General features: G+C 48.0%; 1 protein-coding gene across 2 annotated transcripts in view; it reads left to right on the top strand.

The window, feature by feature from the left end:
• The window catches only part of SND1 (staphylococcal nuclease and tudor domain containing 1), a 956,786-nt gene that overhangs the window by 347,427 nt on the left and 593,603 nt on the right, over positions 1 to 15,756 (top strand). For both annotated transcript variants that reach the window (XM_073579241.1, XM_073579240.1), the window contains exon 12: positions 1 to 101. In XM_073579241.1, coding sequence (XP_073435342.1) covers positions 1 to 101 — 101 coding nt within the window. The remainder of the gene's footprint in view (positions 102 to 15,756) is intronic.

The raw sequence follows: 15,756 nt of genomic DNA, 5'->3' as shown, positions 1-15,756 counted from the left end.
GTGAATGTAAATGTGGATTACATCCGACCTGCTAGTGCGGCCACAGAAACTACTCCAGCTTTTCCTGAGCGCACCTGTGCAACAGTTACTATTGGTGGCATGTAAGTAAATGCACGGGGGGGCTTTGGTTTTGTTGGGGAGGAGGGCTTTAACAAAAAGTTGTATTTTCTCTTGTCAGGGATAGGTGGAAAACTTTTTTTATGTTTTACTCCACACCCACATATAGCCAATTTATTTAAAGGATTAAAGCAAATAATTGAATTCCAATCGCTGACATGCCGTTTTTTCCCCTTGCCCACTATGACTAAAGTAGATTCACACTTTTTAGCATGGTATGGATGCCAAAATCCTTTTGCAGCATCTGCATTCTGAGCAGGTTGTTTTGCTTGTCCTTACTGTGTGACAAGTCTCAAGGGCAAGGTTTTATTGCATGAGTTTCTGGAAATGGTTTGGTAATTTGTCATAGGTGCTTCTCCATAGCAGCTAGCTTTGGAAAGATCCCAAAGTGCTCTTGGCCATACTGTTTGTCCCCCAGAAAGCCCTTTATGAGACAATGGAGCATTATCCCAGGAGCTGCTAAGCCACTGGAACCTGAAAATTGCCCTTATCTGCCAGTTGCACACAAATTGAGACATGTGCTTACAAAGTCAGTTCTTCAGAAAGATTAGGTTAGTCTGATTTGTGTAACCCCTTCTGCATCCAACTGATAGAGCAGACAAGGGGCTGTTATGGATTTTGCTTATATATTTCTGAGACACTGGTGTTGGGGTATCCTACAGATGTAAAAGACCAATCCATTCTGACATAAGGTTTGTATTAGCACTCCACATTAATCTTTAGAGGAGATTACTGCAATTATGAAGCTTGCAGATACTTGTAAAAGGCCATAAAGATAAGATAAATTGTCCAAATGTGTGAAATTTCATAAGGGTGGAGGCTGTATCTGTATATGAGTCTCAAGCCCGCAGATGTTGGGAAAGATAAAAAATGTAACATGTTGAAACTAAGATACCTTATCTGGGAGCAAAAAATATAAGCCGATGCTATAGGACTCATTCTATTTCCATTAGCAATCTGGGCACGTTCAACCAAACATTATAGGCCACAGTGAAGAAGGATTTAATTTAAATTAAGGTGATTTCTGGTTTAACTCCCACATTTTTGTCAATCTGCTTAGCTCCGCTTGTTCTAGAACTGTTGCTTGCAGATTGGACAACATGCTCATTTTGATATTTTCTATTTAAATTGTACCTACTGTCTAAAACTGTGTTGAGGTTGTCCTTCCTAAATTGATAAGTCAGCAGTCAATCTGAGTGACTGCAGACTTATGAATTCTCCCAGTGCAACGGTTTCTGAGCTGGGACCAAAGGGTATGTATAAGTTATACTGTACATACACCTTGCCAGAGCCCGTCCAGTGGGCATGACCCCACGCCATACACTTGTATAGAGCAAGGCCACATCCCATCATGTGACGTGGCCATCTAGTAGGCGCTTCCTTGCACTATACACTTGTGTGTGGAGCGAGGCTGCGCCCACCAGACGGCTTCTGTCCGGGAGTATGCATATCGCATACATCACCTCCTTTCCCGGCTCAGAAACTGGCGAATTCTTGCAGCACACAGTGCATGCCCTGGGGGGATTTATAAGTCTCCAGTCACACAGAGTGACTGCAGACTTTTCATTTTAGACCGGACAACCTTTTTAAATCACATCAAAATCAGTGGGGGTCATTACTGAATCCCCAATTAACCTCTCAAAGCACTCTTCTGAAGCGTTCAATTCAACATGCAGAACCACTGAGCTCCTGCATGAGTATGTGCACAAAGCAGTGTATTGGCCCATAGACTGTCTATTTAGCCACTGTGCACTCTTTTTCAGGAGCTTAGCCACTGTGAAAGTGAGCATATTAGTTATATTGTAACTGAATCAGGGGAACAAAGTCCAGGAAATGGTGCTATGACCTCCACAGAGCCCTGATTTCAGCATTGAATCTGTCAGAGATTATGCAAAGAGAAATAAGGATTTGCACAAGTCTACGTCCACAAAAGATCTGTGGTTAGTTCTCCAAGATGTTTGGAACAACCTCCCTGTCAAGTTCCTTGAAAAACTATGTGCACGTGTACCTAGACGAATTGATGCTTTGATCGTGTTTTGACGTTGAAAGCTGGTCACACTAAATATTGATTTTGATTAAGATTTCTTTTGTTCATTATGACATATAGATATTTATATCTCTATAAGTGTTTATATTTTTGTCATGTCATATACTGTGGATTTGACATACGCTTTTAGGATGGAATATCCTTATATGGTGCAAGACCTCTGCTTAAATAGTCTCTTAGCATGTATAGTATGTCAACCTGTGCTTATCCCTGACATCATCCCCCTGTGCTCTCGTGAGACGAGGCAAAGTCACTGGGTCTATGGCTTCCTCATGGATGCGTCTTTTACTTCTGTACCTTCTGTACCTACGCCTCTGCTTGTCAGTTCTTTTGACACTTCCACAAGATTAAAAAACCTGCTGCAATTTCTAGCATGAAAAAGGCTTAGGCTGTGTGCACACGCTGCGGATTTTGCTGCGGTTCCGCAGCGGTTTTGGCCGCTGCGGACCCGCAGCAGTTTCTGCTGCGGTGTACAGTACCATGATTCCCTATGGGAATCAAAAACCGCAGTGCAGACGGTGCAGAATTTTCCGCGCGGATTATCTGCGGTTTTCAGTCCGCAGAAAGAATTGACATGTCAATTCTTTCTGCGGATTCTCCTGCGGTTTGCCATCTCCTCCATTGAGGAGATGAAAAACCGCAGGGCAAAACCGCAGAGCAATCCGCAGGTAAAACCGCAGGTCTTTTGACCTGCGGTTTCACCTGCGGATTTTACAAAATCCGTGCGGATGAATCCGCACCTAATCCGCAGCGTGTGCACACAGCCTTAAAGTGTTATTATCCCCTTCTAGCTTCATGAGCGTAGCACTCCCTTGCCTCCTGATCGCCTGCTTGCCAGATGATTGGTAGTTCGGGCCAGTTGCATGGATGATCTGCTGGCCCAGCTGTACACTCTTTCTCCTTCGTCTCATTGGGGGACACAGAGACTGTGGGTGTGTGCTTCTGCCGTCTGGAGGCTGACACTAAGTATACAAAAAAAGAGTTAGCTCCTCCTCCGCCGCATACACCCTCGCCCCCAGACCGGGCGTAACTCAGTTTTTGCTTAGTGTCTGATGGAGGCACACGCAGTCTGGAGCTCCAGACTAGGTTTTTTTTTTTTTTTTCCTTTCTTTGAAGATAAGACAGGGGCGACGGATCCTATAGAGAGGGTCCGATCTCCCCAAATCATCAACGGGCGACCACGTGTGAGTAGTCCTCCACGTGTTTTCTCTCCCGCACCGAGGGACACATCTGGGACTTTTCCCCAGACAACCATTTTTCTTTTTTATTTTGTAAAGAGGGGCAACGCATCCTGATAAGAGGATTCGATTTCCCCATGAACTACAACGGGCGAGCACGTGTGAGCGATGGGCGATCCCCAACGGACTCCACGTTTTGTTCCTCTCCTGCAACGCGGGATTTCAGGTTGCCCCTTCCACCCCTAGGTAGTGACACCAGGGGTGCAGTTGGAGGCGCAGGTGAGCCAGGGGATCGAAGCATCCACCCCCAGTAGCCTCCCCCTCCCCGCCCAGGGATGGGGTTGAGAGCACCCAAAGAGAGCCCCCCCGGCGGCCAGGCTCACCTTTTTTTGTAGGGTCACCCCCCGGAACGGGACCCCCCAGAATGCGCCGCGGGGCTGTCTGTTCCCCCGCCCGACGGGGTTACTTTTTCTCATGGAGCCCGACTCTCTCCCCGGTGGAACCCGGTGCGAGTAGTGCCACATGCGGAGTGTGGCCAGAAGTCCCGCCGGCGGCCGCGGTCCCCGCGGTATGGGGAGATCCGCAAGGCCGCGCGAGGCCTGCCCGCCCCTTCCGGTGGTAGCCGGAAGCCCCGCCCACTGACTTCCGGCAGCCCGGGGGCGCGGCGGGCGCGCAGTGACCGGGGAGCGCGCGCCCCCTCCCCCTCCTCGCAGGTCCCCGCCGGAGTACGGCTGAAGCTCCGCCGGCGGCCGCGGTCCCCGCTGTATGGGGAGGGCCGCGAGTTCCGCGCGAGGCCCGCCGCTTCCGGTGGGGGCCGGAAGCCCCGCCCACTGACTTCCGGCGGCCCGGGGAGCGCGGCGGGCGCGCACAGTGACCGGAGGCTCCCGCCCCCCTCCCCCTCCTCGCATTTCCTCGTCGGAGTGCGGTCGGAAGCCCCGCCGCCTCTCTCCAGAGTGCACCGCAGTGCCCCCGGCGAGTAACGGCACGTGAAGCAGCTCGTCCACGTCTCAGGGTTTTCGCTGCGTCCAGAGCACCCCGTGGAAGAGGTGGGATGTTACCGGTGGGTGAGTGCAACCCCGTTTCGAGTGCCGCACTGGTTGTCAAGGAAGGGGTTACCCTCCTCCTCCTACCCTACCCTGCAATATGTCTGGCAAAGGGAAAGCTCACTCTTTCCTATACGCTGTTTGCGTTTCCTGTGGGGTCAGGCTGCCTAAGGCGCAGCCGGGTAAATTTTGCGAAGCCTGTGAGTCGGAGCGAGCCCAGGAGCCCCCCATTGTTGCAGAGCCCAGGGGTCAGGACCCCCCAGAATGGGCAGTGTCTTTATCGCATTCTATGATGTCCCTTACGAAGGCAATTGAGTCCCTTCGGGGCCCGGGCAGGGTCAAGGATGGTGGTCTGCCAGCGGAAGACAGCTCGTCCATGTCTCAGGACCCTTCGTCCGTTAGGGGCCGCTCCAGCACCAGACAAGCTCATGGTAAGAGAGCTCGTTCTCCGTCGGCCGGGCCCTCTGGGGAGTCGGCGGCGATTTTTAGGGCATCTCGTTCCCTGTCGCCAAGCTCAGGAAGCGATCAGGACGAGGGCGAGGAGGAGGAGGAGGAAGCCTGGAATCCAGAAATCCTGGGATACCAGGACTCGGTGGACAGCCTCATTGAGGCGGTCAACCAGACTTTAGAGATCGAGGATGATGTGTCCACGGCCTCAGGTCACAAGGTCTCCTTCAAGAAAACCAGGCGTCCGCATAGAAGGTTTGCCACACATCCGGAGTTCGAGGAGCTAGTCCAGAAACATAGGGAACACCCGGATAAGCGCTTTGCAATGCAAAAGGCGCTGCAAGCAAAGTATCCGTTTCCTCCTGAACTCCATAAAGGGTGGGTGGAGTCGCCAGTAGTGGACCCACCGGTGTCACGTTTAGCATCAAGATCGCTATTGTCGATACCCAGCGGTTCTTCTATTAAGGACCCAACTGATCGCCTCATAGAGGGGCTTGCCCGCTCAGTGTATGAGGCAGCAGGGTCGGCTCTGGCCCCCTCCTTTGCGGCTACCTGGGTGGCTAAGGCCATGGTTTCATGGGCAGACACTCTGCATAGGGCCCTCCAAGACAGGGATCTGCCCGCGGAAATCTTGGAGGTGACAAATCAGATATCAGGAGCGAGTGATTATCTCGTCGGCGCCGCTCTGGATGCGGCCGAGTGTTCTGCTGTGGCAGCAGCAAATGCGATCGCCGTAAGGCGAGCATTATGGCTGAGATTATGGAAAGCGGATTCTATCTCTAAAAAATCCTTGACCTCATTGCCTTTTCAAGGCAATCGGTTGTTCGGTGAAAAGCTTGATAAGCTTATCTCAGAAGCCACAGGGGGGTAGAGTAGTTTTCTACCGCAGCAGAAGAGTTGGCCGGCATTCAGGCAGACGCAGAGGCGTTTTCGGCCCTTTCGTAGCTCCTGGAGGTGGACTTCGGCCAGGGCATCCACCTCCGCAAATGATGGTCAGATTAGGGAAAGGCAAGTTTCTTACAGGGCCAATCCGCTGGGTAGAGGCCGAGGCCGTTTGCCCAGAGCGAGGGGGGCCAGATCACAAAAGCCTCCAGCAAAATGACTCGAGGCACTTCGTACCTACGGACGACAGAGTGGGCGGACGCCTACTAAGGTTCAGCCACGTTTGGGTCGCAGTGGCACACGACGCTTGGGTGGCAGAACTGATATCGTCCGGGTACAAGATAGAGTTTGTCGGACTCCCGCCACGGCGTTTCTTCCGTTCCCGGCTTTCCGGAACAGAATCGCAGGCGGAAGGTCTGTTGCAGGCTATAATGACGCTACAGCGCAACGGGGTCATTGTCCCAGTGCCGAAAAGCGAAGAGACGCAAGGTTTTTACTCCAACCTGTTTTCAGTCCCCAAAAAGGACGGGACAGTAAGGCCAGTACTGGATTTAAAGATCCTGAACAAATTTATCAGGGTCAGGCGATTCCGGATGGAATCCCTCCGTTCGGTCATTTCAGCCATGGATCCAGGGGAATTCCTGGCCTCGATCGATGTGCAGGATGCATATCTACACATCCCGATTTTTCCTCCACACCAGAGGTTCCTGCGTTTTGCGATCGGAGGGCGACATTTCCAATTTGTTGCTCTGCCCTTCGGTCTGGCCACTGCCCCCAGAGTCTTTACAAAGATAATGGCGGTGGTTATGGCCATCCTGCATGCTCGGGGTATAACGGTACTACCCTACCTGGACGACCTTTTGGTAAAGGGGCCGTCGTTTCAGGCGTGCCAGGAGAATGTCGGTATCACTCTGGATACCCTGGCCCGCCTAGGTTGGCTGATCAATCGGAACAAGTCGTCCTTGGTTCCGGCCCAGAGAATCGTATTTCTAGGCATGGTTTTCGACACCTCCCAGGGGCTGGTGATCCTCCCTCAGGATAAGGCGCAAAGGATCAAACAGGGGGTACGGAACCTTCTTCAGCCGGGCTCCAGATCCATCCGGTACGGCATGAGTGTGTTGGGCAGAATGGTGGCGGCGATGGAGGCAATCCCGTTTGCCCAGTTCCATCTCCGTCCGCTTCAACATGCGCTCTTGTCAGCATGGGACCGAAGGCTGCTTTCCCTCAATCATCGGTGCAGTTTGTCTCCACCGGTCCGACGGTCACTCCAGTGGTGGACTCGCGACTCGTCTCTGGTTCAGGGGAAACCCTTTCCCCCGGAACAGTGGTTGGTGGTGACGACCGATGCAAGCCTGCAGGGTTGGGGAGCAGTTTTCCAGAGTCACACAGCCCAGGGGCGGTGGTCCTTTCGGGAGGTAATTCTCCCGATCAACATTCTGGAGATACGGGCAATACGATTGGCCCTGCAACATTTTCAGCGTTGGCTGACAAACCGGCCGGTGCGCGTTCAGTCGGACAATGCTACAGCGGCAATCGCAGCAGACGCTCTGGTGCTTCCGTGGAGCCAGTTTCGGCTCCCGTACTTGTTCCCCCCGCTACCTCTGCTTCCAAGAGTCATCAGAAAGATAAGGAGAGAGAAGGTTCCAGCAATTCTGCAGGCCCCAGACTGGCCTCGGCGGGCCTGGTATGCAGATCTGGTTCAACTAGTGGTGGACGTACCCTGGCGTCTCCCAGATCGGCCGGACTTACTGTCCCAGGGGCCGATCTGCCATCCGAACTTAGGGGCCCTGTGTTTGACGGCGTGGCCATTGAATCTTGGCTGTTAACACAGGCAGGATTCAGGCGCGATGTGGTGGCCACGATGGTGAGTGCCCGAAAGCCTTCCTCGGCGAAGGTATATCATCGGACTTGGGAAGTGTTTTTCCGTTGGTGTAGGGATCGCGGAGTGGCTCCTCTGGTTTTTTCGATCCCCAACGTACTGGCTTTTCTGCAGGCAGGGCTGGACGCGGGATTGGCTCCGAGTTCGCTCAGAACGCAAGTCTCGGCCCTGTCGGTGCTTTTCCAACGAAAGGTCGCTTCGGTCTGGCAGGTTAGGACGTTTATGCAAGGGGTCGCACATTTAGTACCCCCCTATAAGGCACCGATGGAATCATGGGACCTGAACTTAGTGTTCAGGGCCCTTCAGGAGCCTCCCTTCGAACCGTTACAAGAAGTCTCCTTACCTTACCTGTCCAGGAAGGTCGTTTTTCTGGTAGCGATAACATCTATTAGGCGGGTTTCGGAACTGGCGGCTTTATCTTGTAAACCGCCGTTCCTGACTTTTTATAAGGATAAAGTAGTTTTAAGGCCAGCTCCCCCCTTCTTGCCGAAGGTTGTCTCTGCATTCCATATCAACGAAGACATTGTCTTACCCTCGTTTTGCCCGGCACCGGTGCATAGGGTAGAAAAGGCATTGCACACCCTGGATCTGGTAAGAGCCCTTAGGAGGTATGTGACAAGGACAGCGCCATTCCGCCAGACAGACTCTCTATTCGTGATTCCAGAAGGGTGGCGGAAGGGACTCGCTGCGTCCAGAGCGACTTTGGCCAGATGGGTTCGTCTGACAGTCCAAGAATCATATCAAATCAGTGGCACGCCGGTTCCGGCAGGGATCAGGGCACACTCGGCTCGAGCAGTGGGTGCCTCATGGGCACTGCGACACCAGGCTTCAGCGGAACAGGTGTGCAAAGCAGCTACCTGGTCCAGTTTGCATACGTTTGTCAAACATTATAACGTACATACCCAGGCATCCTCGGATGCAAGCCTGGGAAGAAAGATTCTCCAGGCAGCAGTTGCGCACCTCTAATCAGGGGCGCAAAATAGCATGGATTGGGTGAGCTAAGATCCCGCCCAGGGACTGCTTTAGAACGTCCCACAGTCTCTGTGTCCCCCAATGAGACGAAGGAGAAACATGGATTTTTGTGAGTACTCACCGTAAAATCCTTTTCTCCGAGACGCTCATTGGGGGACACAGCACCCACCCTATTAGCCAGTTGGCATCTGTTTATTTTGAATTATACAAATCCTTATGTAAGGATCAGGGTGGTCCCTTTTTCAGACGTATAATTTCTTGCCTGAGTTTAAGGCGCGTTCTCCTACTGCTTATGCACTAAACTGAGTTACGCCCGGTCTGGGGGCGAGGGTGTATGCGGCGGAGGAGGAGCTAACTCTTTTTTTGTATACTTAGTGTCAGCCTCCAGACGGCAGAAGCACACACCCACAGTCTCTGTGTCCCCCAATGAGCGTCTCGGAGAAAAGGATTTTACGGTGAGTACTCACAAAAATCCATGTTTTGTGCTGCTTTACCTTTACAGCAGGGCAGGAACATCATGAGAACCGAGAGGGAGTTTTAATAAGAGATAATATTCCAATCTAAAGTGCAATAGAGAATCAGTAATTTCTTCATTATTGGTGATACATGTCTGAGCATATTACATAATGCAGAGGCTCCCCTTTAAATGGAGCTGTATAGTGCTGGTGGGGGCCATGCATAAATACAGATTTTTTTTTCCCCCAACATCACCTTTCCAACTAAAGAAACATAAAAACATCTGTAAAGCCTGAGCTTTGTAAGACGTGGCTAGATTGCCCTTTTAGCACTCAGTTTACTGCTGGGCCTTTGAGATTACAGCAGTGATAATATATTTCTAAAATATCCAGTTATAGTCATGGCTTTCAGCTGTTACTAAAGTTAGACATGGTGCTACAGTTTACACCCTGAGCTAGGTGTTCGAGATTAAAGCTACACTTAAGGTTTATATTGTCTGATCTTTTTATTTCTTCTTTTATAATCCTCCCTGGAATTATTAATAACTTGTTTTGTTCCATTTTGTAATTTGATTGTCAAAATCTGATGCCCGTACTAGAACGACATCGTCTACATGGTCTCTTTAAGATCTAAAAGTGGAACATTACAAAATTCTCATTGCAACTTTAGTGAACAAGTCTGAGATTTGTTATATTGTGAGCCTAGGCCTTGTTGCATTTGAAATTTGTTTTGCACATTTTCATATTCCCTATTATGAGAAGTCTTAATTAAAATACTCCTTTCCTACTCCACAACCAACCTTCATTAAAGAAAAAGTCCCATTAAAGTTTTATCCTCTTAATATATTGCAGTCATCATATTATCTAGCACAGTGTACTCACAATTGCTCATTTTGCCTTTCTATCCAGATAGTTCCTTTTTTCTCTGCTCTATTTAGAAACAGGAAGTCTCTTGTTCTTGCAGAAATCATTCCCTCTTCATCTCCTGACCCAGCTCCTCCCTTCTACCAATGATGTTTCCAGTGACTGATGACTCATACAGGGAAAATTTACCTCTTTTTTCTGCATAGAGTGTAGAAGGATTCAGCTAGTCAGATTTTAATAGATGTCATAGACCTAATGGAAAAGAGAAGTGTTAGGCTAGCTTCAGACTAGCGTTTTGTTCCGCAGCACACGGCCGCCGCTAAGCCCCGCCCCTGCCGTGCCCCCTTTGGTCATCTCCTCCTAGTGTCACACATCGCTGCATGCGATCTGCACACCCTATCTTTAGAATAGGGTGCGCAGACCATGCGTTGGCCGTGCGCTAGTAGGATTTTGCGTGCGCTGCGCCCTTTGATGGTGTGCCGACGTGCGCCGAACGCACCATGTTGCATTTTGGTGTGCTCGGAGCACCGTCAAAAGGGCGCAGCGCACTCAAAATCCTACTAGCGCACGGCCAGTGCACGGTCTGTGCACCCTATGCTAAAGATAGGATGTGCAGATCGCATGCAGCACTGGGCGACACTAGGAGATGACCAGAGGGGGCGTGGCAGGGGCCGGGGCTTAGCGGCGGCCATGCGCTGCTGGACAAAACGCTAGTCTGAAGCTAGCCTTAGCTGTGCAGAAAGGCAAAAAAAGCAAATGTAAGTACGCAATGCTGTATAATATGATGGCTGCAATAAATTAAGAGGATAACATTTTGATGGGACTGCTTCTTTAAGGCCTCATTCAGATATTGTACATTTTCTATCAGTGATTTTCACTGATCTTTATTCACGGAAAAAGGCTGCAAAAACGCTGTAAGAATTGACATGCCACTGAATTCAGAAATGCTGCAGTCCTCAAATTTGGCCAGGAAAAAGAAAAACGTGTTCACAAAAGTTTTCTGAAATTTTATATATGTATACGTGTGTGTGTGTGTGTGTGTGTGTGTGTGTGTATATATATATATATATATATATATATATATATATATATATATAATTTTTTGTTTAGCAGCTGCGAGCTGTGGCAAGAAGGTTTGCTGTGTCTGTCAGCGTAGTGTCCAGAGGCTGGAGGCACTACCAGGAGACAGGCCAGTACACCAGGAGATGTGGAGGGGGCCGTAGGAGGGCAACAACCCAGCAGCAGGACTGCTACCTCCGCCTTTGTGCAAGGAGGAACAGGAGGAGCACTGTCAGAGCCATGCAAAATGATCTCCAGCAGGCCACAAATGTGCATGTGTCTGCACAAACAGTTAGAAACCGACTCCATGAGGATGGTCTGAGTGCCTGACGTTCACAGATGAGGGTTGTGCTCACAGCCCAAACCGTGCAAGACGCTTGGCATTTGCCACAGAACATCAGGATTGGCAAATTTGCCACTGGCGCCCTGTGCTCTTCACAGATGAAAGCAGATTCACACTGCGCACATGTGACAGACGTGACAGAGTCTGGAGATGCCGTGGAGAGCGATCTGCTGCCTGCAACATCCTTCAGCATGACCGGTTTGGCAGTGGGTCAGTAATGGTGTGGGGTGGCATTTCTTTGGAGGGCCACACAGCCCTCCATGTGCTCGCCAGATGTAGCCTGACTGCCATTGGGTACCGAAATGAGATCCTCAGACCCCTTGTGAGACCATATGCTGGTGTGGTTGGCCCTGGGTTCCTCCTAATGCAGGACAATGCCAGACCTCATGTGGCTGGAGTGTGTCAGCAGTTCCTGTAAGATGAATGCATTGAAGCTATGGACTGGCCTGCCCGTTCCCAAGACCTGAATCCGACTGAGCACATCTGGGACATCATTTCTCGCTCCATCCACCAGCGTCACGTTGCACCACAGACTGTCCAGGAGTTGGCGAATGCTTTAGTCCAGGTCTTGGAGGAGATCCCTAGATATTGCAACAGATTTCCAGTTCAGATTTTGTGCTCCGCTCTCTGCACTTGATTAGGTCTGTAAAAGTTTTGAGCCCCTGGATATAAACTAGAATGTTCTGGATCTTGACTATAGTGAGGATTTAAACAGGCAAATCATATTAGAAAGTTGAGTGTCTTTTTATTGTGGAAAGATTTAACTGAATACCAGAACAGCTTTTAAGACCTTGCATAAATACAAATACTAGTGTCTAGCTTTCAGGTCAAACTCAAGTCATACAGTGGTCTGTCCAAGGGTCTCAAAGCTGAAATGAAAAACTGTCCAAACTTGTTGGTGATCATTTAACTCTATACACTTTTTTTAACCTCTTCATGTCTTTAGATTCTAATATGATTTAAAATATTACTTGCAATAAATGCACAATTTAATTTTGTCTTCATGGGGGGCAAAAAAAACCCCACATCCAGGGGTGCTGGAAGCTGACCTCTAGCTTAGGAATTATAGGTCCGCCTTGCAGGGCATGCTGGGATTTTAATTAATAGCAAAATGTTTGCTGCAGCTGGTCTGAGCCCCTGGGTACTGTGCGGTTGGAGAGTTTAATGCTTGGAATAGATTAATTGTCAGATAAGCTTTATGACCTTGCAGAATTTCTGAATCAGATCCTTCCAAGCTGGGGTTAGAAGGCTTTGATATTAACGCAGGTTTTCTCTGTATCAGTATTATCGTGCCACAGTTACATGGATTGTATTGGATATTTATCATCTTGCATTTCATGGAAATGCTGAAATATTCTTTATCCCTATATGACCCAGAAGGTCTTTTGCGGTCCTGACATCTATGTTAAGAAACTATCTGCCTCAACTATCTCCTTCCAGTATAAATCTTTCGTCTTACTGAGCGCTTACTAGCATTGAACACAAGATGCCATTGCGCAGTGATAAGTGCAGGTTTATGAATTGGGATTTTGCCATAATATTTATCTGTTTTCTTTCATTTTGCAAAGTGGGAGTATAGAGTGATTCATGTTATCAAAAATAGAAGACTTATAGAAGAATTGTCTGTGAGGCTTTTTCACATATCCTTTTTTCAGTGTTTATAAACCTTTGTTAAAAAGCAAGATGTGAATTTCAAGCATTTTTCTATTTTTTTATCTACAAGCATTTTAGATGCCATTTTCTTTTTGTTAGGTATGAAACATATTTTTCCCCTAGCGATTTTTTTAAAGGAGTATTCTCATGTTATTAAATTGCTAAAGGATAGCATGAAAATAAGCACGTTTGTAATAGACCTGCGTTTTTCATTCTACTACTGTGAGAACCTTTATTTTACATAGTGTGCAGCTTGTTCCCAAGATTGGCTACTTCAGCCTGAGGAGTATGTGCAGGAGTTACATTCCAGTAGAGGAGTTTACAGCTAAGATGCTAGCCAGCTCTCTCCAGTCCATTGATTTCCAAACAGCAGTGAGCTGCTCACCTCACCCCCCTCTCAGCTCCTGGCATACCTGCTCTTATCGGTCCTGTATGATCACATTCTCACCCACCAACATTTTATACAGCAGTTGTCACTAATGATGGCTATCACTTTCCTGAGCCCTACACGTTTTCAAATCCACTGTTAATCTCTATATGCAAATATAGTGATAACTGTGTAGACTCAGTGGCTGTTCCCTTTTAATTAAATTTCTCTTTTTGTTTTCAGTTTGCTATATAGAAGCAAAATTGCTGTACTTCCTCTTTCTGGTGTCACCTCAATGTTATAACCAATCAATGATCTCAGCAGCTATGTACTGGACACTGTGTGTACACGGGTACACCCCACTAAAGCTTCTGAGCTTACCGATTCTCTGTGACACTGTCAAGGTTATGTCAGTGCCGCAGCCAATCCCAGACACTGGAAACAGTGGCGGCGACTATCCGATGGATCCAGGGAAGGCGAATACAGTGTGGTTTGTTTCTTTATGGCATACTGCAGCTAAGGGAGAAATTTAAAGGGAACCTGTCATGTCAAAAAAACACTGTTAACCTGCAGCTATGGGGTTACTTTTTAGTTAATAATGTTTGAAATCTGTACCACTGCATTGAGAGCCCAGCTCCAAAGCGGAAATTAACTTCCTCCCTGCAGCCTCGGACTTTCAGTTATAGTGGCACGGCTTCAGTCACCGCTCAGTGCACAGTTAGCTGTGGCTGTAACCTCTCTCGCGGCACTGACTGACAGCCAGCTCAGCTGTGCATCAGTACAGAGCCGGCTGGCAATCGGTGCCGCGTGAATGGTTACAGCTGTGGGTCTTATGTACTGAGTTGTGATTGAAGCCACGCATTTATGACTGAAAGCTGGAGGTTGCCGGGAGGACTAAAGAAAATTTCTTCCCGGCAGCTGGGATCTCAGTACGGCAGCCGCATGACTTCAGAACACTATTAATATACAAGTTAATACTGTTTGGTTTTTTTTATTTTTTTAGCATGACAGGTTCTCTTCAATGAGACTCTGTTTTAGCAGTCATTTTGTGCTGACAAAGTACAAGCGCTCGGTACACCATGGCTTGACCAAACATATACATGCACATTCCCACCTACTAGCTACCCTTCTTCTTTGACAGCTCTGGCATTACAGAGATAGAAAAGGGCAAAGATGGATGGAAAGCAAGTAGGTGGGAAGGTTCATTTAAATGATTGGCTACGCCAAGGTAAGAATGAATGCCTTTACTTATACAGACATTGTGTTTGAAAGGGAACAACTTCTTTAAGAACATTATTAGTAGTGGAAGGAAAGGTAGAGTGCCCCCCTTGAAGCCACCAAGAATTAAGAAGATTGCAGAGCTGTGAGCTGCTTTAAGAGACAACTTGAGAATACCCATTTTAGTCCTTTAGAGAAGGCTATTAGAGTATGCCATTCCCAATGCATGAAGTGTTTTAAGAAGAAACTCTTCTAAGCCAAATAATGCCAGGAATCAAAAGACTTTGGCCCCAATTCATCAAAGCTTTTATGGCAGAATTCTGCAGTAAAAAGCTTTGAAAGTCGCAAAAATGTTTCTGCAATGTAGAGTTTACGACTTTTGGCGTTTTCAAGCCAGTTTTGACCAGCTCTGCCAAAATGACATCTGAGTTTCTGACTGGAATAAGATTGAGGTGAGATGCACAAGAGGCACGCAACACTTCGCACCTTGCCTGATTCATTAAGTTGCATGTGCCTATTAATACATTTTTAGCCTCACACTCCACCACTTCCCTCATCAAGACTTGCATAAAAAACTCCACTCTTGATCAATCTGGCCCTATACAGTGTGTTTTCATAATTAATTATAGTATTTGTCTCCTAAAATTAGCTACTTTTAAAAAAAATAATTTTATGTTCAGGAATTTTTGATCATTTCAGACCTCACCTCCTTCACCTCTGTGCACAGGTCTGGAAGTCAATGAGTCCTCTCCAGTTTACAGGATCCTATGGATCCTGTTCCTGCTGTAAAGTGCATCAGTAAGTGCTGTAAAAAGGTTTTGTTTTTAATTAGTAAGGTAAGAAATTACAGACGATAAATCCCCTTTATTGTAACATTGTGTTTTAAGCCCAACATATGGTCATTAAAACCCTCCTAGAAAGTGACCAGTGTGTACTTTTGTGTGTCCATACGTTTTTTTGCCTAATGGAAACCAAAAGTACCGTATATACTTGTGTATAAGCTGACACCCTTAATTTTGCCACAAAAAACTGGGAAAACTGACTCGCATATAACATAGGGTGGAAAATGCAGCAGCTACTGGTAAATTTCAAAAATAACAATAGATACCAATAAAAGTAAAATTAATTGAGACATCAGTAGGTTAAATGTTTTTGAATAGTCATATTGAATCAGGAGCCCCATTTAACCCCTTCACTACCAAGGGTGGTTTGCACGTTAACTCCCGGGCCAA

This window comes from Dendrobates tinctorius, unplaced genomic scaffold (assembly GCF_039654945.1).
Source record: "Dendrobates tinctorius isolate UK_male_01 unplaced genomic scaffold, ASM3965494v1 ptg000062l, whole genome shotgun sequence".
NCBI classification, from domain to species: Eukaryota; Metazoa; Chordata; class Amphibia; order Anura; family Dendrobatidae; genus Dendrobates; species Dendrobates tinctorius.
The sequence above is the reverse complement of the archived record's forward strand: the minus strand, read 5'-3'. Positions and strand labels throughout refer to the sequence as shown.